Source organism: Danio rerio, chromosome 18 (assembly GCF_052040795.2).
Source record: "Danio rerio strain M-AB ecotype USA chromosome 18, GRCz13ab, whole genome shotgun sequence".
NCBI classification, from domain to species: Eukaryota; Metazoa; Chordata; class Actinopteri; order Cypriniformes; family Danionidae; genus Danio; species Danio rerio.
This window is the reverse complement of record NC_141038.1, coordinates 44,002,269-44,027,225: the sequence shown is the minus strand read 5'-3', so window position 1 is coordinate 44,027,225 and position 24,957 is coordinate 44,002,269. Positions and strand designations below refer to the sequence as shown.

General features: G+C 34.4%; 1 protein-coding gene, 1 long non-coding RNA gene and 1 other non-coding gene across 4 annotated transcripts; all 3 read left to right on the top strand.

Moving 5' to 3' along the window:
- The first annotated feature begins 384 nt into the window (after positions 1–384).
- snrpd2 (small nuclear ribonucleoprotein D2 polypeptide) lies at positions 385–8,582 on the top strand. The gene is made up of 3 exons (NM_001017582.1): positions 385–474; positions 4,699–4,878; positions 8,125–8,582. Coding segments are annotated over exons 1-3 (357 nt in total). The 5' UTR covers positions 385–472; the 3' UTR covers positions 8,300–8,582.
- On the top strand, positions 3,919–3,988 carry trnaa-ugc (transfer RNA alanine (anticodon UGC)). Its single transcript has one exon. It is a non-coding gene; the product is annotated as a tRNA-Ala (tRNA).
- Positions 8,583–13,650: 5,068 nt separating the features above from the next.
- Positions 13,651–19,530, top strand: LOC147839809 (uncharacterized). Of its 2 annotated transcripts, none has more exons than XR_015515247.1 (3): positions 13,651–14,186; positions 16,078–16,130; positions 16,468–19,530. It is a non-coding gene; the product is annotated as an uncharacterized LOC147839809 (long non-coding RNA). The 2 variants fall into 2 exon arrangements; XR_015515248.1 differs by having other exon boundaries at positions 13,927–14,186; positions 16,081–16,130; positions 16,468–18,425.
- The last annotated feature ends 5,427 nt before the right edge of the window (positions 19,531–24,957 follow it).

The following is a 24,957-nucleotide window of genomic DNA, read 5'->3' as shown; positions in this document are numbered from 1 at the left end:
TGTGATTCTTATTATGCTTGCAATTCAGAAACAAACTAATTGTTACAATTTGTAAGTAATCTACCCACCTCTTACCTTTTTCAGAATTTATTAATACTTTAAACCATGTATTATAACAGGTTTCGGCCAATATGCCGTTAAAAGCATATTGATGTAAAAAATAATGATAAAAATAATGGTTTTAATGGTGGAATTTGAGTTTTTTTCTGCGCTGAAATCTAAAAAAAAGATGAACTATTTTTATCATCTACATTATTAATGTCAGTTTACCAAATGAAAGTATATATAAAACTTAAAAACACGTTTATATTTTTACATTAGCTGTAAACCCGGAAACGGAACTTATAAGTGCTGCTTAGGCGGTGAAGACCCGGAAGTGATTTTGAACGTTGTGGAAACGTGAAGCGCCTGCGTGTTGCTGCTTTCATTTAGCTTCATTGAACAGAGCTGAGAAGCCGAAACACACAAAAACATGTAAGTTCACTTTTCTGCACACAATATGTTATGATAAAGTATTTAGCAGCACTGTTTAGACTGAAATGCCCAGTTTGTACCTTAATATCGACTGTAGAACTCATTAAGCAAGACTGAAGCTAATGTTAGCAGCCGCAATGAACATCTATTGTGCTGATTTCTACTGTGTTCCTCGATGAATATATGGAAATATGTTAATTTTGCCAGCTTCGTTTTGGTAATTTGCCTGTTTTTCCGTCTCGTTTTAATTTAACGTAAGTTGTGATTTTGTGTTTGCGCTCCTTATTATCAGTCATTGTGTAAATTATAAGCGTTAGCTTTTATCAGTATGGTTGTAGCTCTTTTTTAATTAACACAAATAGCAGAGAATACATAAAACAATAATTTGTGCTAATATTGTGTGACCTGAATTCAAATTATATATATTCATTGTACATCTAGTAACAAAAATGATCCAAGGGATATAGAAAAAACAGTACATGAAAGAAAAACAAATATTATAACTATATATCTATATATATTATATATATATTATAACTATATATATATATATATATATATATATATATATATATATATATATATATATATAGTTAAATTGTTAAATCTCAAAAGAATTAAAACATAAATATCTCAAACTATACTTAGACTATTATGAATGTTAATTAGGCGTACCAAAAGGGATTTGATAACTTGAAGGTAAAGTTTAAAGTCAATACAAAATGTTCTAAAATTAGGCAGACACAGAATAACTCTACATTTGTGAAGATGGAAAAGGCCACAAAGAGTTAAAAAATTTAACACATTGTTCATTTCCTTATACACATGCGCCGGTATCAGTTTCTGATGGTATGATAACCTTGGCTAAAAACTTCATGGTATCACGGTATTCTGATCACTAAAAAAAACGAAAACTTTTTCACCTTTGAAAACAATATATATATATATATATATATATATATATATATATATATATATATATATTTTTTTTTTTTTTTTTAAAGATTTATAATTTTTTTCTGAGCAGTAAACATGTCAGGCTAAATAATTCATTAACACAAACAATGCAACATTAGCACCCAGACTCATTTTACTGCTAAATAAATGCAGTCAATACATTGATCACGGCACTTTCTAGTAAGAATGTAGCAATAGCAGATATTTTAGCAGGGCTTAAAGTATTCCGGCACCGTGCCGGATCATGCATGTGTGAAGGAAAAATAATAGTATTTTTGATAGAGGTAAGGTTGGTTTTATATTCGCACATTCGGACTTTCCCCTTAATAATATGATTTCAGAAAAGTTTTCATTGCAAATTCTAAATAGGGAAATCATAATAGCAGCAAATGACTATCAAAGTACAACATTGTTCACAGTCAAATAAACAGTGTTAATGTTGTTTTCAAGTCACACTTGCATGCTAATTCCGATCGAATATTCAGTTCAAGTTACATGGTATACAATATATGGACTGCTAAATGAACGAATGTGTGAATATAAAACCAACTTTACCTCTATGTATTTTAGAGCCTGCGCATGCGGTTTAATTAGGGATGCTCAAAATAATCGATTAACCGTTAACTAAAAGGGTGCGTTTGTAACCGATTAATGGTATCAGTTAAACAATTAAAAAAATATTATTTGATAAATTTTTAAAGGTTGGCTGCATCAGGGGTCGATCACAGTGTACGAGCTTTTTGCGTTGAGAGGGGCATCTGTTGAATGGTTTACTAACACCTGCGACTTTTTTGTACTGCATGGAGCCTTGTTATAAAATTAACAAACACGCTGTTGATGATTTAGTGTAGTCTACAACCAACAAATGAACCGTTTTTCATTTGGAAAATTACAGTTATTATTAGTTCTTATGTAATATCAGTTTTTAAAATAGCCTACATAATCCACGAATCGAACATCTAAAATTCTTCTTGATTTTTGCATAATGATAACTCCGCACCAAACTGAGGCTTTCATTTTACAGCGTATAAAACATGTACGCAAATTAAGGCAATATCATATTTAAACAACAAAATTATTATACAAAAAGTCAACATATGAGCCTTGAAGTTCATTGTCATTTTCTTTCATCACACACAGAGCGTGCGCACACATGAACAACAAGTGAGATGGAGGAAATAAGTCATAATCATAAGAGATAATCTTTAATCCAATGACATTTATTAAAGATGTTGACAGAGGTTTGGTGAAATGATAATAACAGCGGAGCATTGATTAAATGCATATTTCCTGCGGAAAGATCAATTTGAGGTAGCCTGCTGTTTTTATTTGACGGAAGAAAAAACATGATTGGACAGAGCAAACCCTCAGCCTCCTTCACTGTACCAGCTTCATCTTCTCGTCCAAATGTCTTAAAAAGAAAGAGTTTGCAGGACTTTGCTTACAACCCAGAAAAAATGAAAGATGAAGTGATAATGGCACTTGTTTAAGCACTTGTTATTGTTTACAAAAAAACACTTTAATTGGCAATACTACTTTTAAATAAGTGCTGCAAAGCATAATCATTGAGAGAGTCTGTTTCAGTCTCAGTTTACCAGTTTTTTTAAGCACTTTAAGCTCTTGTTACTTTATTTTGTTTATTATTGTCAGTATTTGAAGTCCTTCTGTGCAGTTTCTCTCCAGCCCCGCCACCCCCAAAGAAAAAAGTTCAGGCTCAGGATTTTTTTTTTTTCTTTAACCCCTGTTTTAGTGCATAAATAATGCATACATCCTCAGCACACAGATTCATGTGAAGTTATTCATAACATAACGCACGAAAGAGAAAGGCTATAACGTTAAGCCTTATTACACTGTCAAAGACTTGCTCGGATACAAATTTTACTGCTGTGATCATGCGCTAGAGAGCTGCTCAAAATCCTGCTCAAGTCGAGTGTTTTTTGTGGTTCCTGCTCATCTTGTTTATCAGATGTCTCCTCGCTGCTCATCTTCACCGTGTTCACCGGGGATGATATTTACACACGCTGTGAAGTTTGTCATACCTCCGCGGATGCGCACTTCCGTTCATTTGCATGGAGCGACCTAACTGGCATCTGTTTAAAGATTTAAAGTTTACATGAATCTTTGACGCTGACATAAGAAAAATAGCATTTTAAAAATTACTTTAAATAATCCGGGAGCAGTTTCATTTAGTGAACCACCTTAGCGTCTAGTTCAGGTTCCTTTCCATGCTACTGTGAATATTCTGTCTAATACAGCATATATGACTTCAAAACAACATTAGCAGTATTTCATTGACTGTGTGTGAAAAAGTTGTACTTTGATAGTCATTGGCTGTCTGCTAATATGATTTCCCAATGTAGAATATAAAACCAACTTTACCTCAATGTAAATATTATAGGGACTGTGTCACATGTTGTCTCTGAATGAATGTGTCAATTTAAATTTTACTTCTCCTCAATTTAAATATGTTACTATTGCAGTGTGAATGGATGTAGCTCAGTGGTAGAGCGCATGCTTTGCATGTATGAGGTCCTGGGTTCAATCCCCAGTATCTCCAAGAGCCTTTCGAGGTTCTGTCCACAGACGATAAACAGGGTTAAGAAAGTGGTGTATGGTCATAGGTTTAGTTGCAGCGTCTTCAATTGTCTTATCACACTAACTGTACAAAAAAAAAAAAAAAAAAAACTACTAACACTTCCCTTCTTAGACTTTACAGACCTGAAACTTGCCTTTAGTACTTATTCATTGTTGCTCTTAGTTGTGTAAATTGCTTCCTTGTCCTCATTTGTAAGTCGCTTTGGATAAAAGCGTCTGCTAAATGACTAAATGTAAATGTAAATGAAGAGATAAAATTGCTTTAAAAAAAAAAGTATGCAAAAGTAAGCCTATATTAACATGGCTATTTTTTTAAAGTACTCATGGCTAGGGTTTTATACTTGCATATTCATTCAGTGACAACTTGTGACATGGTTTTCTACATTAATTACCTTTCAACTTTGAATATTCGGTCTGAAATCGCATCCAAGTAGGACTTAACATCATTAGCACTATTTTATTGTCTGTAAACAATGTTGTACTTTGATATTCATTGACTGCTAATATAACTTCCCCATTTAGAATTAAGAAATAATGCTTTTCTTAAATTATTATTATTATTATTAAGAGGAAATCCAAATATGCAAATATAAAATCACCTCAATTGTAATTTGGCCGATGTAAATTTTAGCCCTTTATGCAGACATGCTAACTGTTGAAATGTCTCATCAGGAGTTTATTAAACAAGCCCAAATCTGAGATGACTCCAGAGGAGCTCCAGAAGCGAGAGGAGGAAGAGTTTAACACCGGTCCACTTTCAGTGCTCACCCAGTCTGTGAAAAACAACACACAGGTCCTCATCAACTGCCGCAACAACAAGAAGCTGCTGGGCAGAGTCAAAGCATTCGACAGGTAACTCGTGTCATTTTGAGTGATAAATAATGCAAGCAGGCTTTGTTTACATTAGTGCTGCACAATATTTCGTGTCAGCATCAATATCCCAATGTTCGCATCTGCAATAGTCACATTTCAAAATATGCAAGAATTTTGTTGACCAAGAGCGACAGAATTGTGTTTAATTACTGTATTTATACAGGATTTAGGCAAATAAAGCATTTCTTATCATTTTTGGCTTGTTTCTAGTCCAAATGTTTACATTTCAAAGCTAAAAAAATAACAAAGTAAAAGTGAAACAAAACTATATTTACTTGATTCAAAAATTTTAGATATTTCCACTAGTAATGAGACAAAGCAAAGCAAGAAAATTATTTTTTTTTACATTGTGATTAATTTCTGTGAATTTAATTTCTGTACCTGAATACTGTTAGACTCTATTGAAAACCATCAAACAGTGCTATTTAAATTCTCTTCTAAAACTGTATCCCATATTGCAACATTTATTGCAAATTAAAATCTCACACTATCAAATTTTTCTAAAATTGTGCAGCCCTAGTTTACATGCACAGGCTTGTGTTGATATGATTAAACTTTTGAATATCTGTGTTGCAATAGTTTTCTGAACAAAGTATCTGCAGAGTAATAGTTGCATTTTGTGTCAACATAACCTATGCTTGTGTCTCCTGTTTGCTATAGGATTTGCTAAGATGTGTATTTTATTTGCTACAAATAAATTATATTGAATTATTTAATGATTTTGCTGAATATTTTCCCAATACTACCATGTAATATATAAACATAATATAAATTATTACTATATAATATCTAAACTATTACTATATAATATATAAACTATTACAATATAATATATGAACTTTTAATATAAGATATTTAATATATAAACATATTATTAACTTTTCCTATATAATATATAAACCATGAATATATAAGATATATAATATATAAACTAGGCTTGGGCGGTATCCAACCGGCGGTATACCGTCAAATCTCCTCCCTATTTTAACCAGGTATCCGGTATTACCAAGCATAATAAACAAAATTACGACGTAAGGCTCAGACAGCGTCACCAAATTGTGCCTAAACCATTCAGAAACTGATACCGTATATGCGACCTTAGGTTTGCGGTCACCTGTTTGTCTTGTTTGTATTCTTCTGCGTAGGACGCTCTTTCTTCAAACACACACACACACACACACACAGAGATAGAGAGAAAAAGAAGAGAGAGAACCAAGCAACACCCAGCAACTCTCTTTCTCTCTCTCTCTCTCTCTCTCTCTCTCTCTCTCTCTCATTCACACACACACAAACACACACCGAGAGAGAGCACCAAGTGACACACGCAGATTGCATATTCGGAAATGTATTCCTGCACAACAAGAAATCGGGTTGTCCCCCGCGGTACAGCAGCAGGAATGCAGACCTCTAGTTCATATTTACCACGTCTTCCTTCTTGTTCGGTCGAATCCGGAAATACTGCCAAACTGCAGGTCACTTAGTGCGCGACTCGCCACCTCAACTCTCCCTCCCTCTCTCTCCTCCACACTGTCCCGTGATGACAATCACGCATACTTATTTGTAGGCAATAAATAAAGGATATTTAATATTGAATACTTGTCTACTATTTAAATTCAATGTTTTTTATGACGGTATAACGGTACTGAAACTGACACCGTGGCTATTTTTAGATCCTGCGGTATACTATATTACTGTATTACCGCCCAAGTCTAATATAAACATAATTATTAACTATTACTTAATAGTATATAAACTATTACTATATAACATATATAATATATAAACATTATATTAACTGTTACTATATAATAAATAAACTATTACTATATAACATATATAATATATAAACATAATATTAACTATTATTATATAGTATATAAACTATTACTATATAACATATATAATATATAAACATAATATTAACTATTATTATATAGTATATAAACTATTACTATATAACATATATAATATATAAACATAAAATTAACTGTTACTATATAATATATAAACTATTACTATATAAGATAATATATAAACATAATATGAACTATAATTATATAGTATATAAACTATTACTATATAACATATATAATATATAAACATTATATTAACTGTTACTATATAATAAATAAACTATTACTATATAACATATGTAATATATAAACATAATATTAACTGTTACTATATAATATATAAACTATTACTATATAACATATAATATATAAATATAATATTAACTGTTACTATATAATAAATAAACTATTACTATATAACATATAATATATAAACATAATAACTGTTACTATATAATATATAAACTATTACTATATAACATATAATATATAAACATAATAACTGTTACTATATAATATATAAACTATTAATATATAAGATAATATATAAACATAATATTAACTATTATTATATAGTATATAAACTATTACTATATAACATATATAATATATAAACATTATATTAACTGTTACTATATAATAAATAAACTATTACTATATAACATATATAATATATAAACATAATATTAACTGTTACTATATAATATATAAACTATTACTATATAACATATAATATATAAATATAATATTAACTGTTACTATATAATAAATAAACTATTACTATATAACATATAATATATAAACATAATAATAACTGTTACTATATAATATATAAACTATTACTATATAACATAATATATAAACATAATAATAACTGTTACTATATAATATATAAACTATTAATATATAAGATAATATATAAACATAATATTAACTATTACTATATAGTATAAACTATTACTATATAACATATAATATATAAACATAATATTAACTGTTACTATATAATATATAAACTATTACTATATAGTATATAAACTATATATAAACAATTTTTTTCATAACACAGTATGCTCTCTCTATTGTAATACATTTGACATGTTCTTAATAAGCATCATAAGCATTTACATAAGATGTCCAGTTTAAGGTATAAGGGGATATATTTAAATCCCACCCAATACTTCACCATTTCTAACACTTCACAAAAGTCTTAAAGAAATCTTATTAACAATTTTGTTTCAGTCTCATCCTCCAGCGCATATCTCATGTTGATGGTGTTATTTCAGGTCCGCACCACTCATTATTTTAGTTGGAGTGAGTCATCTACATGGCTGCATGTCAAGTTGTTGTCTGTTTTCTCTCGTGTTCTCAGGCATTGTAATATGGTTCTGGAGAATGTGAAAGAAATGTGGACAGAGGTGCCCAAGAGCGGCAAAGGCAAGAAGAAGTCAAAGCCAGTGAACAAAGATCGCTACATCTCCAAGATGTTCCTGAGAGGCGACTCGGTCATCGTGGTGCTGAGGAACCCACTCATCACAGGGAAATAAAGCTGACGTGTAACACGACTGTTCAAGTACAGGCTGTCTCCTGGACACACACTCACTCACACAACTGTGTTAAAAGTGCTAATTAGGCTTTTCAGCTAATTAATTATTACTTCATACACAGAATGCCTTGAGCTGAAACAATAATGTTTAGCTGGAAAACGTTTAACATCATCTGGAGAGATTGTCTGGTCAACAAAATGATAAAGATGTTGGAGTTAATTTTGTTGTTGTTATTGTTTTGTCATTTGTGATTTGTTTTCTAAATAAATTTTTGGATATTCAAGTCTTGATCTATTCAATCTATTGTATGACTCTAGGATGTAGGCATGGAACGATAACCGTTTTCAAGGTATACTGCTGTTCGGAAAAGTCAAGGTATTAAAACCGTCATCATTATCTTTTCATTTGTGTCTAGGGTGTATGTAGGATAATATAGTAAATAGTTTATTTCCTTTTTTTTTTTTTTTTTTTTTTTTAGGACAACATTATCTCCAGCTGGAAAAATATTCAAAGATGTCATTTTAAATTGTAAAGAAATCTGTGCTTTTGAAACTAATGAAAACAGCAGAAGTCAATGATTCATTTTCATTATTTATTTAGCCTGACATTTTTACTGTATGAATCCCTTTACATGATCTTCCAGCATTATACAAATTATTTATAGAAGTAACCGACCCATCAGAAAAAAAACTTTAATATTTAGCCCTGTATAAGTCTAAAATTTCACTCATGGTCTTAAGAGTCTTAAAGTCTTGCACTTGATTTGAAGAAACCTGCAGAAACCCTGATGTTGTGCTTCCCAATCTGGCCATTATTGCACATCAGCAACAGCAACAATCCTAATCTCAATACCAAACTTTAACCTTTTTATTTAAAAGGGTCATTTTTAACTCTGTTTTATCATAATGATTTAATTATTTTCCTTACAAAAACATTTGTTTAAAAGTGCTCCATATATTTACTGCTGACACCAACTTGGACAGATTGTGTATAGATTTAGTTTATTAACATTTGATCAGTTGTTTAAAGAGAGTGTATTTTGCTTGCTTGTTTTTATACAATGTTTAAAATATTTTGCCAAGAAATGTCTAAAATATTTAAAAATAAAATGTTATTATAAAATTATTATTGTATTATTAAATGTGTTGAGATGCAGAAACCTTTAAGCACCATCAGAAATTTTCCTCTTAAATGTGCATTTTTCCTTAGCCTTCTGTGTTTGAAAAAATTTGAAATTACTGAACCTACACAATCACCTGAGAAAAATGCATAGAGGTTTTTGCATCTGAAATCTTGATGTATTAAATTATAAAAAATATACTATCCGCTTGTTAAGTGTGAAGCAAAGCGTCTCCGGGTCCAAGCGCTCTGTTCAACTGAATGGGGAGACTCATAAAATGGTAATAATAAGCGTTTACAAAGCAATTTAATACTTTTGAAAATCATGATTGCAATATATATTCATTCCTTTTCTTGTCGGCTTAGTCCCTTTATTAATCTGGGGTTGCCACAGCGGAATTAACCGCCGACTTATCCAGCAAGTTTTTACGCAGCGGATGCCCTTCCAGCCGCAACCCATCTCTGGGAAACACACACACTCATACACTATGGACAATTTAGCCTACACAATTCATCTGTACCGCATGTCTTTGGGCTGTGGGGGAAACTGGAGCACCCGGAGGAAACCCACGCGAAGGCAGGGAGAACATGCAAACTCCACACAGAAACGCCAACTGAGACAAGGCTCGAACCAGCGACTTTCTTGCTGTGAGGCGACAGCACTACCTACTGCGCCACTGCTTTGCCCCCACAATATATCTGTCCTTGCCTAATATCCAATGGCCAGAAAGTGATTCATTTTTTTTTTTATAGTAAAAATTTTGGTATTTGTGATGCAGCAAGCCCAGAGATTTTTGTGTACACTATGACTTTATATAAAAATTAACTTTAATGTGTGATATGAATAAAAAGTGATCATAAACAAATGATTTCTCAACTTAAATGAGTGGCGGCTTGGACCCGGAAACAGTATTTCATACGTCACCAACACGTCACCACTTAACAAGCGGAAAGGGCAAATTAAAATCTTTTCGGTCTGGGCCATTTGGGAAATTCCTTAGCGTTTACCCCTTGATGAGTCTAAAATTTCATTCATGGTCTGAAAAATGTTTTAAGTCTTAAATTTAACTTGGTGAAACCTGTAGAAACCCTGGGGTAATTAGGCAATTGTATAGTAATAGTTTGTTCTGTTGACAGTTGAACAAAAAAAAAGCTTAAGGCGGCTAAAAATATTGACCTAAAAGGGATTTAAAAAATGTAAAACTACTTTCTTCTAGCCAAAATAAAACAAATAAGGCTTTCTCCAGAAGAAAAAGATATTATAGAAAATACTGTGGAAAAATTCCTTGCTCTGTTAAACATCATTTGCAAAAGAAATCACAGGAGGTCTTTCAACCAATTATTGGCTGATTGATTTTGTTTTCTGATAATAACGTTCATCCAGTTCTTTAAGAAATGAAATATTTGGAGTGAAAGTGTTGCTCAGACAGAAGTTTCATGTTGCTGTTTGTCCTCTCTGTCTGGTGGCCTCTCATCCTTTCTCTCTCTCGCTCTCTTCATCCGATTCTTCTGGTCGAGTCCCCTGGCAGCAGCTTGGATGTCAGTGTAGATTACAGCTGGCAGCACTCAATAAGTGACAAACTGCCGTTTAAAGCTCTCTGCATTATTAATGTGAGCAGATGTGCTGACTGTCACTTCACACCCCTGCCCTCCACCGTGGGCTCCGCTGACCCCTTGTACCAAAAGAGAGTTAAACGGTTCATATTTGAGTAAACACATTTATATCTTATTTATAAAATGACAATTAAGTTGAAACCATTAGAGTAAGATTTATGAAAAGGGTTTACCATGGTAAAAAGATGTTTGTTTGTTTTAAAAGTATACATATATGTATGTCCAGGAGGGTTATCTCAGGACCTGACCTGAGAGGACAGCCTCAGAAAATGACTCAGTCAGGTCACTTAAATATTCAGTGGAACGGTGAAAATCCAGCACGATGTATCAGTTTGGGTTATTGTGATCCACCGGTGTCATATTTATTCAGTTTGTTTGTTCACTTATTTTAAATCCTATTAAACAAATATAAACATACTGACATATTTTTGATTTGACATGCAAGTGTTAAGCGTATAAAAATATATATATTATTATAGTAGTAATGTACTAGCTTTATTTGACAAGATTAATCCCATACTGGAAAAAAAAAAAAAATTCTTTTTTTGAATATTTTTTTTATTAATTTTTTTTCAGACAGAAAAACAAAGAACAGACAGACAAACCCATCATGAGACAATAATCTGTGCAAAATGTAAAATAAAGCAAGAAACAAGAGAAAATGGCAACATACAAAACATATATGACCTATAAAAAGACACAGCAATAGATGTGGAGAAAAAAAAAAACTTACAAATCTTTAGAAATTAAATGACACCCTTAGTCTTTATGGTGTTGTAGAAAGAGAAAGACTGGAACCCACATTTTATCAAAGTTCCCAGAGGTGGTATATCTTATTCTTTCCAAATGTAAAGTGGAGGTGAGTCCGAGAAGCTAATCAGAAAAAAAGGCCTAACATTTTTTTTTTCCAAAAACAACGGATAACTTTTTTTTGTAGCTATGATCATGCCATACTGAACAGGTAACTGTACATTTCGGTTGAGAGACCAGCCAAAAATTGGTATCATTGGGTCAGGGAGTAAAACGCAATCATAAACCTTAGCAAAGAACTGAAATATTTCTAACCAAAAATTCTGAATTTGAACACAAGACCAAAAAAAAGATGTGCTAAGGTGCCCTCAGCTGCTTTACACTTGTTACATGTGGGGGAAACCGAGGGATAGAATTTATTAAGCTTTGTTTTAGAATAGTGAAGTCTGTGTAATTTTCCCAGAGATGGGTTGCAGCTGGAAGGGCATCCAATGCGTAAAAACTTGCTGGATAAGTTGGCGGTTCATTGCACTGTGGCAACCCCGGATTAATAAAGGGACTAAGCCGACAAGAAAATGAATGAAAAGTTTGTGTAATCCTTTGTACTGAATAAGATGGTGTCTGGAATGTATGGAACATGAATAAACATATAAAAGGCATTGATCCCAATCAGTCTCAGATTTCATTTTTTTTTTTGTAATGTAGTCTTATATTGTTTGTTTATTTATAATGTACTGTCACGGGGTGCTTCTCCCCAAGTCCAAATGGACTATTTAGATTCAAACGAACACTATTTTAAGGTATACCAGCTTTAGTACATTTTATGTATGATGATAGGCATGCACAAAATTCGACAGCTTTTTTTACTGAATAATAATTATGCAGTCGTTCACGTGTTTTGACAGCTAATGTGACGGTGATTTGAAGCTTCACAAAAGTTGCAGACTTCTTTATCAATATCAAAATGCTTCTTTTAAAATAAATGTAAAACTAAATAAATTGCTAAATACTCTTGACACATGAAAGTGTTAAGCCTGCAGCCCACAACAAATGTGGAAAGTTATTGCACATCAAATTTAACAAATTGTTTACTATGAACTTTATGTAGTTTTGACAAATGAATAATTGAATATTAATCAGATGATGTCATTATGCTGCTCTGCCATCAGCCAGTCATTGTTAATTTTTAATAGATCTGTTTTTCACATCACACGCAGCACCAACATCCGAAAAGTGCTCAATAGGATTGAGGTCTGGTTACTGTGGAGGCCATTTGAGTACAGTGAACTCATTGTCATGTTCAAGAAACCAGTCTGATATAATTTGCGCTTTAAGACATGGCGCATTATCCTGCTGAAGGTAGCCATCAGAAGATGGATGCACAGTGATCATAAAGGATGGACATGGTCACAACAATACTCAATTAGTACTTGACACGGTGCTTAACTAGTACTAATGGGCCCAGTGTCACGGTTACACACAAGGAAGGTTATCTTTTATGGGTTTTATTCAACACAACTTTACTGTATCAGAGTAATGAAGCAGGAGAGTGTGTTGTAGATGTTAGTGATCTCCTCAACAGTTCACAAGGTAAACATCTGAGGATGAGTGATCCCACACGTAGTTTGTTTCGGGGAACATCAGAAGGTGAGTGATCTCACACACAGTTCATCAGGTTAACATCAGATCTTCAGGCTAAAGCCTGATTTATACTTCTGCGTCAAACACCGGCGTATGCTACGGCGCTGACGCATAGCCCTTCGCCGTGGCCATCGCCGTCACTGACGTGCACCTCTCAAAAAATGTAACTACACGTCGCAACGACGCGTAGCATAAGCTCTGTGATTGGTCGGCTTGGTAGCGCTGACGAGTCTGGGCGGGACCGAGAGGCGCGCGAATGGCGCGACGCCGCGCGAGCGATTGTTTACAAGTGTGGAGTCCCGTGAAGGAGCTCCAGATGGAAAGTTTTGTTTTGTGTTTACCTCATAGTTAAAGTTGTTGCACGTCCGCCGGTTCCTGCCTCAAAATGAGCGAGTTTGAGCCACTTGTACATCCCGGAAGTGTTCAGGAAATGCAAAAAAGTAGCGAAGAAACTTGACACAGAGGAACATTTACACCTCACTGCCAACTAGCGTTTCGGAAGTGTTAATGCAGACCGGCAGAGACAGCGCGCAGAAGTATAAATGCACAGCCACGCGCGTTGCCTGCGCCGTGGGTTACGCCGGTCACTTGACGCAGAAGTATAAATCAGGCTTAACGCTCGAATAGCTTAGTCACTTCCCTTATTCAGTTGTCTATGCATACGAAGGTCAAATGGAGACATCCATGGAAAAAGAGTTGATGGAGGAGAGACTGTGAAGTGAACCACCCGACTGCGATACTGGCTCATGAGTGAGAGAATGAGGTGGGTTTATAGTGTCCGGTGATTATGGGTGCAGATGATTGTTTGCAGGATTGGTGAAAGGTGGTTGATGAGGGAGAGCGGTGATTGGAGCTGCAGGAACGAGCCGAGGGCAGGGGCGGACTGGCCATCTGGCAAACCGGGCACTTTCCCGGTGGGCCGACGTACTTTTTGGGCCGGGCTGATCATTGTCTTATGATCTGATCGGCCCATAAAAGGCTTAGCAGCCTATCGTTTTTTTCGGCCTTATTAATTGACGCTTCTGTGATCTGTGACTATCTGAAAGTAGATGCTTTTTTTCCCGGACAGACACACCGGGCCGGCCCATGTGACACTCTGCAGCCCATTGGTTCTTTTCTTTACTGACATTTGGCTGGCCCAATCACAAACTCCTATTTTGGACTCCGTGTGAGCGTGCATCGTCTGTGTGTATTTGTCAAAATAGTCGAGAGTCAGAGAGAAGAAACGCAAGGGAGGCGCAGAGAAATCGCGGGAAATACACCGGCGTTTCATTTAGCGATTCTGAAAAGTTCTCTGTTCTTTCTAGTACACGGCTAAAAGCGCAAATCACGTGACCACACACTCTCTGCCAAGAGCTTCAGCCAGTAATTCAGCGGGTGAGCATAATAAACCCCAGGTGAGAGTATAGTGCATGTCAGACAGTTCATCTGCTGGATCTGATCTCACTATAGTTGTTAAACGTGATATTCATCTTGTTGTCTATCTAACAACTCTTTTGAATCTTTTGAATCACTTGTTCTCAGTTAACTGTTTTGGCTGAGTGCAAAGATAAGCTAATATATTAATTTATGTAACCACATACACTGATTCTGCACATTAACTGATTGCTTACCTTTATCGTTTAAATTTAATGTACGTTATACTGTTATAATGGCCATTATTGATTATTATTACTGATATTCTGCAAAAGAGACGGGGTAAAGTTTGTTCTTTTCAATGGAAATGAAAGGAGACAGTTATATTTAAGCCCTGTTTTGTTATAAATATGCAGAGTGAAGAGGATGCTCATATAAATATGCAGCTACACGAGGCTGTTTGGTGTCTGTTAATCATAATATCAAAATGAAACAAATTTGACTTATATTATGTTTTCATTGTTTAGATAGTGAAACAGCAAGCAGGGTGAGGTGAAAGAGGTTCCCTTTGAAGATTTAGCCATGCATTAGCAGGCAGTTTTTGTTATGTTTATTATTGAATATAGGCTGAGTGAATAGTGTTTTGAATAAGCTAAATTGGCTGTAGTGTATGAGTGTGTGTGTGAATGAGTGTGTATGGGTGATTTCCAATATTGGGTTGTGGCTGGAAAGGCATCTGCTGCATAAAACTTGCTGGAATAGTTGGCAGTTCATTCCACTGCAGCAACCCTTGATAAATAATGGACTTATGCGAAGAAAAATAAATGAATGAATAGTGTATTTTTTAGAACTCAACAAATATCTTTATGGACAGTATACAGAAATTAAATAGAGATTAAAGTTTGTATTTATTTATTTATTTCATATATATGGCTTTTGTGTTTTATAGAATTTGAGTTCATAAAAATATTGAACGTGCATAGATAGATGGCATTTTGATTGAATTTAGTGGGCCGCTCTGGCCCAAAATGCCAGGGCCGATTTTTTGCATCAGTCCAGCCCTGGCCGAGGGTGTGACACCCAAAGTGTGCCAAGAAATGATCCCCCACACCATTACACCACCAGCAGCGGCCTAAACCATTAATATAAGGCAGGATAGATCCATGCTTTCATGCTGTTGTTGAAGCTGAACTTATAAGCTGGAAACCTGTAACCATCCATACAACTTTTTTTCTTACTATGGAAGTCAATAGTGACTGGTTTTCAAATTTCTTCAAAATATCTTCCTTTGTGTTTAGCAGAAGAAAGAAACTGATAAAATTTGGAACCACTTGAGGAAAGTAAACAAACAGTGAGTACATTTTCATTTTTGGGTGAACTATCCCTTTAACTGGCACACATGGTTTCCAGAACTTATTGCATCCATGGAATCAATCCTCAGAGGTTTCTGTAAATGTTGTTTGGATTATATACTATTTACACACACACACGCACGCACGCACACACACACGCACACACACACACACGCACAAGCACGCTCACACACACAAACGCACACACACACACACACACACTTCTCTTTTAAAATCTTGTGGCGACCCCGGATTAATAAAGGGACTAAGCCGACAAGAAAATAAATGAATAAATGGTTTTTATTCATCTTAATACTTTCTTTTGGATCTTTTCAGAGTGTAGTTGATGACATTTTCCCAGGCCCCAGATGTGAGTTCAAGCCTGGGGTGTTCTGCACCTCGAGGTGCTTCTCCAGTTCCTCCTGTCCCTCAGAGAAAAGCCCCCTCCTGCTGTGCATGGTGTTCCCCTGGGCTGCTGCACCTGGATCCTGCGTGTGGGTTTGCCTGAAGCTCTGAATACTGGAGTCATGACTTACAGGTGACGCTTCAGCCTGAGATCTTATCACTGATGCTGTCATCAGTGTGATTTAGAGGCTTAGGCCTGCAATGTTTTGGTCAGGTTTAAGTCATATTGTAGGCAAATGTGTTTTGGGCCATGGTTGTTTCGACAATGTGCCATTTAAGACTAATACACAGCAAAATCTACTCAGTTCAGAGAATATTGGGTGCCTCTTTAAATAAGGGCAAGCAGGTTGGTAAAAGTAAAGCTGTTGTTTGTGGAGTTGCTTAATGATCCTCTGCTGAGATTTTGAGAAAGTCAATGTATTTATATTTCATTATAAATCTGTGACTAAAGTCAATTTTAGTTTTGTGTTTCTGCATTTTAACAGCAGGTGTTCATCATCAGTAATCAATCATCACCCAATTAATCCTTTCAATGCCTTATTAACTTGAGTAACATCAACTCAATTTAGAGAGGAAGCAAATACTAACTAAACTGAGTACATTTTACTCAGATTTTGCGGTGTATTTAAAGAGATAGAACACCCAAAAATGTAAATTTACTCACTATTTATTCAGCCTCACATGGTTCCAAAGCTTTATGAGTGTGTTTCTTATGTTAAATACCAAAAAAAGATATTTTGAAGAATGTGGAAAACCTGTAACCATTGACTTCCATAATATTTGTTTGTCCTACCATGAGAGTCAAGGGTTACCGGCTTTCAGTTTTCCTCAGAATATCGTCTTTTGTGTTCAACAGAAGAAAGAAACTCATAAAGGTTTGCAAACACTTGATAGTGAGAAAATAGTGATTAAATGATGATGTTCATGTTTGGTTGAGCTATCTCTTTAAGACTCTTCAATCACCTGTGCATGCCTAATCCATACATGACGGAAAAAGAACAAAATGTTTTAGAGTGTACTCACGTGTGTTGTTAGTAATAATATTATCTCCACGTGCTTGACGGTTAATGTATGCAGAGATAATCCCATAAAACTATAATAATGTAATATGCTTACCAGGCCATCTAAACATTCAACTTTATTGGGAAACTTTATTGATTGATATGATTTCCTTTTGCACAAAGTCAGTTAATCCATAGTCCAGTTAAAACTACTGCTTTACAAATATATATGTAAATATCTAAATGCCTTTTACCTTGTTCTATGCAAAAGCTTTACATTAAACATGACATAATTAAGTTGTCCTTTACAAAAAATGTAGCATAGCCTCAAAATAGTTATTTCCAGACAAAGCTCTTTTCACTTATTTGACAGAATACACGGTTTTATATGAAACATGTCAAATTAACACCAGATTAATTTGCATTAGGTTGAATTGCCTAAATTCCTGAAGAAAAAAAATGTTTAGCGATTATTGCACTGACTTTTAATAAAAACTGGTATTTTATTTGTCCTTCAGGTTTCCTAAAAGGAACAAAGATATAATCAGAATTCATATATATTTTTGACAAGCAAGTGAAACAATATTTGTTTCTCTAGTTGCGGAAAGAGGTATATATACACTTACCGGCCACTTTATTAGGTACACCTGTATAACTGCTTCTTAACGCAATTTTCTAATGAGCCAATCACATGGCAGCAACTCAAAGCATTTATTCATGAAGACATGGTCAAGACGATCTGCTGCAGTTCAAACCGAGCATCAGAATGTGGAAGAAAGGTGATTTAAGTGACTTTGAATGTGGCATGGTTGTTGGCACCAGTATTTCAGAATCTGCTGATCTACTGGGATTTTCACGTACAACTATATCTAGGGTTTACAGAGAATGAAAAAGAGAAAATATCCATTGAGTGGCAGTTCTGTTGGCGCAAATGCCTTAATGCCAGAGGTCAGAGGAGAATGACCAGGCTGGTTGAAGCTGATAGAAAGGTGACAGGAACTCAAATAATCACTCGCTACAACCGAGGAATGCAGAAGAGCATCTCTAACCGCACAACACATCAAACCTTAAGGCAGGTGGGTTACAGCAGCAGAAGATCACACCAGGTGCCAATCCTGTCAGCTAAGAACAGGAAACTGAGGCTAAAATTCGCACATGCTCACCAAAATTGGACAATAGAAGACTGGAAAAACATTGTCTGCTCTGATGATCCTCGATTTCTGCTGCGACATTAAACAACAACATGAAACAGCAACATGAAAGCACGGATCCATCCTGCCTTGGTTCACACTGGTGGTGGTGTAATGGTGTGGGGATATTTTCTTGGCACTTTGGGTCCATTAGTACCAATTGAGCTTTGTGTCAATGCCACATCTTACCTGACCATTGTTGCTGACCATGTCCATCTCTTTATGACCACAGTACTCATCTTTGGATGGCTACTTTCAGCAGGATAACGCGCCATGTCATAAAGCGTGAATCATCTCAGGCCCCGTTTACACTAGTGCGTATTAGTTTTAAAACGGCGTTTTAGAATGAAAACGATCCGCGTCCACACTCGCGTTTTACCCAGCGTTTCTGAACTGCTCTCCGTCCACACCAAAACGCTGAAAACGCACATCACGTGACCACACACACACACTTTGGCAATCGCTGGAGCCCATCTACCCAGATGAGAGCTCTGCTAGTCGGACTTCTCATCAAGCATCTCCCGCTGGATCTAATCTCACTATATTTATAAAACGTGATATTTCATTCATCTTGTTGTCTTTATCTAACGACATATTCCCTGACTTTGGTCACTGGAATCTATTACTTGTTCTCAGGTAACGTGTTTTGGCTGAGCGCAAAGATAAGTTAATGATTAATGAAACCACGTAGCCTACATTCTGTATATTGACTGATCGCTTGCCTTTATTTCCTATAATGTATAAACTTATTGTATGTTATACTTTTATAATGGCCATTATCGATTATTAAAACTGATATTCAGCAAAAGAGAGGGTGTGTTTCGTATTTTCACTGAAATTGAAAGGAGGCTGTTATCGGCTCCGTTTTGTTATAAATATGCACACAGTGAAGATGACGCTCATGCAGCACGGCGCCTCAACATTTCTGCTGTCTGTTTAGTTGTTAATATTAAAATAAAAATAGGCAGTTCCTTATATCAAGTTTACATTTTATTGTTGAGAAAGTGAAACAACGTAGCCAAGGTGATGTGAATGAAGTTATAAAGTACACTGTTCCCTGTGAAGATTGACGCTGGTCCTCGGTATGTTTTCCATATCAAACTGAGAAGAAGAGATGCAGCCTTGATCAAACTTGCGAAGTCTGAACTTAAACGGAGAAGATTCAGGACTGAACTGTGTGTTAGGCTACTTAATATTGAGGAAAAGCCCCAATCAGAGAGGCGAATGTCTGCAGCCCCGCCTCCGTTTTCAGATATCTCCGTCTTTCCCCATCCACACTGAGACGGAGCTGCAGCGTTTTAGAATGAAAACGGCCTCTCCAGCGTTTTCGAAACGCTCCGTTTTCGGCGCTCGAGAACTCCGGCGTAGTGTGGACGGATGGCGTAACCGTAGCAAAACTTATGCGTTTTCAAACTAAAACGCATTAGTGTAAACGGGGCCTCAGACTGGTTTCTTGAACATGACATAACACTTTTTAATACCACAGTTGTCAATTTTTTGACCCAGTTTTTGAGTTACAACTACCCAGCACTTTTTAGAGTAAAAGAAATATCAAATTAATAGGAGAAAAAAGTCAATTTAATTTAACTGAGTTTAACGCCAGATTGATTGATTGATTGATTGATTTGTTTCCTTATTTGCTTATTTGTTTATTTATTTATTTCATGGCTGTGTCTTTAGGCCAAAGTTTCAGTTTTATTAAATACTACCTCTAGATTTTTTCCCATGAGTAAATGTTTTATATAGTTTAAAATAAGACATTACTAGAAGTCAGAATGGTATAATATTCCCTAAATCTAAAATGAAGACTTCAAAGTAGCTACTATAAAAAATACATTTTTTAAATATGAAAATGCATCTTTATATGTACAGGGAACTTCTGAGGTAAAACACAGACCTCGGATCATAAATAAATCCTGTGTTTTAAAAACTTTAAAAACTCAATGAGAGAATGTGTTCATTATTTTAAACACATTGAAGAAAAGTAAAAGGGATATAGTCTCAATGGACAGTGATTTTAGGACACATAGTGCAAAAGTAGAAAACACATTGATTTAGACCAGGGGTGCCCAAATTTTTCATATGTAGATTTTTTTCCATGCGTAAATGTTTTATATAGTTTCAAATAAGATATTACTAGAAGTCAAATTGGTATAATATTACCTATTTGAATAATGTTAAAGCTTCTTCATAAGTGCGAGGATTCTTTCATTTATTCATTCATAGTTTTCTTTTCTGCTTAGTTCCTTTATTAATCTGGGGAAACATCCGTGCACACTCATTCACTACGGACTATTTAGCCTACCAAATTCATCTGTTACACGTCTTTGGACTGTGGGGGAAACCGGAGCACCCGGAGGAAACCCACGCGGGGAGAACATGCAAACTTATCATATATTTTAACAATATTTTCATATTTCTTTTCTGTAGTTTTACTGAAAAAAAAAGAAAAGCTCACGTGACTAACAGGTAAATATTTTTGAAATTTTCCAATACTTCATGTCTTCATTTCCTTTCTGTAAAATATTTTAATAACAAAAGGCAGTTCTTTGACTTTCCATCCAAATGACATGATATTGGGAAAACAACAGCACAAAGAACAAGGCTATTTAAGTCGAATAAAAATCGTTTTTGAACTTCATGGAAACTATCCAAACATTTTAGTCATCTTTAGTGAGTTTCGTGTCATGAGAGACCTGCATCTGATAACTTCATTTAATAGAAACAATTATTAAAATTAACAACAAAAGCATAAACAAGTTCAAATAAATGATAAAGTCGTTCATATCGAATCGCAATCGCATTTATTCAATCTCATATTTCTCTTTTTCTCTCTTTCCTCGGAGTGTGAAATGAACTTGAATAAGTTTGCTCGGGGTGACTGCTCTTGGCAGGAAAGCGGTATGTTTTATTCAGCAAGTTGAGGCGATAAGAGGGGAAGTGTGATTATGATAGCGATCGGTCACGCGTCGATACCCAGTCTCCCCCCACCGCGCGAGCAACGCGATACTGTCGGCCGGCGCTCGGGCTTCTCTCAGCGGCTCATCAGCCATCGATCGCGCGCGCGGAAACTCGAGACGCCGCAGTTTGTTTCCAAGCAGCTCCGCGCCGCGAGATCAGCTGCGGGAACCGGGCTGTCAGTCACCCTCTGGCGAATCACTGCCATTTCATCTGTCTGTTTGTGCGCACACAATATTAATTACTCAGTTCATTTCTGGGTTATACGGTATCTTTTAAACCACGTAACTTAGAAAAGATTGTTCTGCAGTTTGAGGATAGATACCGTAGGCTAAATATGAAAGGGTAAGACACAGTATGCATCACTGTAAAAAAAAATGGTAAGCTGCAATTGTTAAGTTTTGACCTGGGTAAGATAGCAAAAACAATAGACCCTCACAACTTTTCCCTCTTTACATATTTTTTCCACTATTATTTTAAAGATATTTAAACTTATATAAGATATGAGATATATAAACCATAAACTTTTTAATGGCTTGTCTTCCTGGGTAACTATTGTGTAAAGTTACTTTTTAAAGTAACATTACAATCTTGCATTACATTAAACAATAGTTATAAGGCATGAGTAAAATTTGAAAGTGGGTGTTATTATGCGTTTTTTGTTTTTGTTTGTAAGATAAAGATTGACTTAAGATTGTAATTTATTACTTTTAAATGTTTGTCCAGCACAGGTTTCAAAAATACTTGGAATATGAAGTTATGTTAGTGTCAAAAACGTCTGTAGATGATATTTATTTCCAGATATATCATACACACAATTGGGACTGAGTTTTGTTGATAAAAAAAAGTATTTATTTCCATTGTAAAAGAGTATATATTATATTAAGAAACAAAAACACTGAGAATGTCTTTATATAAAAGTGAGAGCTTATGCACGTCCAATAACTTATTCTGGTGACACTTTACAATAATGATTTATTATTAATGTATTTACTAACAAACAGTGAACAGTACTTTTATATTCATCTTTTAAAATGTTTTGTTAACACACAGTTTGGATTTTAACAATGCATTAGGAAATGTTGAATTATAGTTTTTACTATATTTACTAAATACATGTATTGTAAAGTGTGACCCTTAATTTAAATAATAGCCTTTTAGGTTTATAATAATAGCTTTTTTAGGATTAACACTGATAATACTCAGATTGCATGTTCTCTGTCAAAATCACGTTTAGATTATTTCAGATTCAGTGTGGGGTTCATTGAAACATGTCAAGATAACTCAAAACAATCATTCTTTGGTTCTAAATAAACTCTGAATACAAAAATTGTATTTTGATGGGTAAATAGAATTCACTTGATTTATCAAAACAATTAAGATGTTATGTTTTAAGGCTATCCTCATGCTTTTTCCTCTGCAGAGAAACTAATGAAATCTTTTATTTGCCAGGATGGAGTCTAATGTATGAAATACAGAACAAAAGATATCTATTCTGCAGCACTTTGTTTCAGGGAACAAATTTAATTTCATATTTTCTTATTAACTCTCTTTAGAAATTTTAATATTCTCATGCAGATTTCTGCTTATTTACTTATGATTTCAAAATGCCACAGTCTGACTATATTCCCAAACCTTTAAAACAAAAGAAAAGAAACACATTTTAGACATCATGACAGAATTTGATTATTTCATAATTATTTTAAAAAGAAACTAATTTCCATTGTTGAAAAATTTGTTTTATTCAGTGTTTTAAAGCATTTAAAGGAAATTGCATTATAAAGTGAGCAGACTTCATAAAATACATTAGTAAGCATTGTTATATTTACAACACTGTAGATAATTATGAGCCGACTTATAAACTGATTGCTTTAATAAAAGTTGTTGAGCTTACTGCTTTGTACATCATTTGACGACTATGTTTAATAATACAGCTGTTTAGAAGAGTTACATGTTTCACTAAATAAATAAACAGAAGTTTGGGATTCTACAATTCAGTAAGATATTTACTCCCAAATGGATTTTTAGTGTGAACAAATTAAACAGTTTTATGACTATATTTGTCAATTTTGCTGACTTTGCTGTCAGTAATGTTCTACCATTGTTGTGTTCTGTGTCCTGAATGTTGATTTGTTTGCCACAATCTCTACACTGTAAAATAATCCTGCCTAAAATGTTTTAGGCTTAATCAAATTAACCTTATGAGTCGTTAGAACTTATATTATGTTAACCTAAACAGCTTGCTTATAAAATTCAGTTAGAACATGATTAACTTAGTTTATATGTTACAATGAACTAAAAAATGTATGTTGTCATGACTAATTGATCGTATAGTTTTTTACAAAACTTTTCTGAAGCATTTGTGAAGTGTTCTTCACACCGGTGAGTGGGCTTGACAGAAAACCTTTAAATGCTCCTCTCTCTGTATGCACTGGAGACTTTATTTAAACTCCATCTTACAAGGATTCAATAAAGAAAACAATGTTTGCCTGTGAATATACAAATCATGGTGCACTACTTTTTTTCTTCAACCTTAAAATATCTCTTTTGCACAATGTCTTAAACGATATTGTTTTATCTTATGTAAATATACTTGTGTAGTCTGTCTTATGTGTTTAACTATTTATTTGTGTAGCTATATAGTTAAATTACCATTCTGGCTAGTAATGTACAAAATATCTCTACATCCAGTGTTGTGTTCATATTTATGATTATGTTTATTTATGTAGCACCGTGGTCCTGTGAGACATGATATTTAATTTCACTGTATGTCCACACATATTATTTCCAGTAATGGTGTGATGTTTGTCACAATGGTATGATGATAATGATATTAAAGGCATTCATAATATAACATCCGCTTTAACAGCATCTGCTGGGTCAGTTGGCATTTCTGTGTGGCGTTAGTTAGGTTAGCTAGGCAGGTTAGGGTAATTAGGCAAGTTATTGTATAACGATGGCTTGTTCCGTAGACTATTAAAAAATATAGCTAAAGAGGCTAATAATTTTGTCCTTAAGATGATTTAAAAAAATTAAAAATGGCTTTTATTTTAGCTGAAATAAAAACAAATTAGACTTTGACTATAAATTATTATGGATCATCACACATACTGTGAAAATTTCCTTGCTCTGTTAAACATCATTTGGGAAATATTTAAAAAAAGAAAAAAGGAATTCAAAGGGCGGCTAATACATATACCAAGTATAAGTAGATGACAGAGTATAAATAAAATTTGTGGGTGAAATATCTATTTAACACTATTTATGCTTAT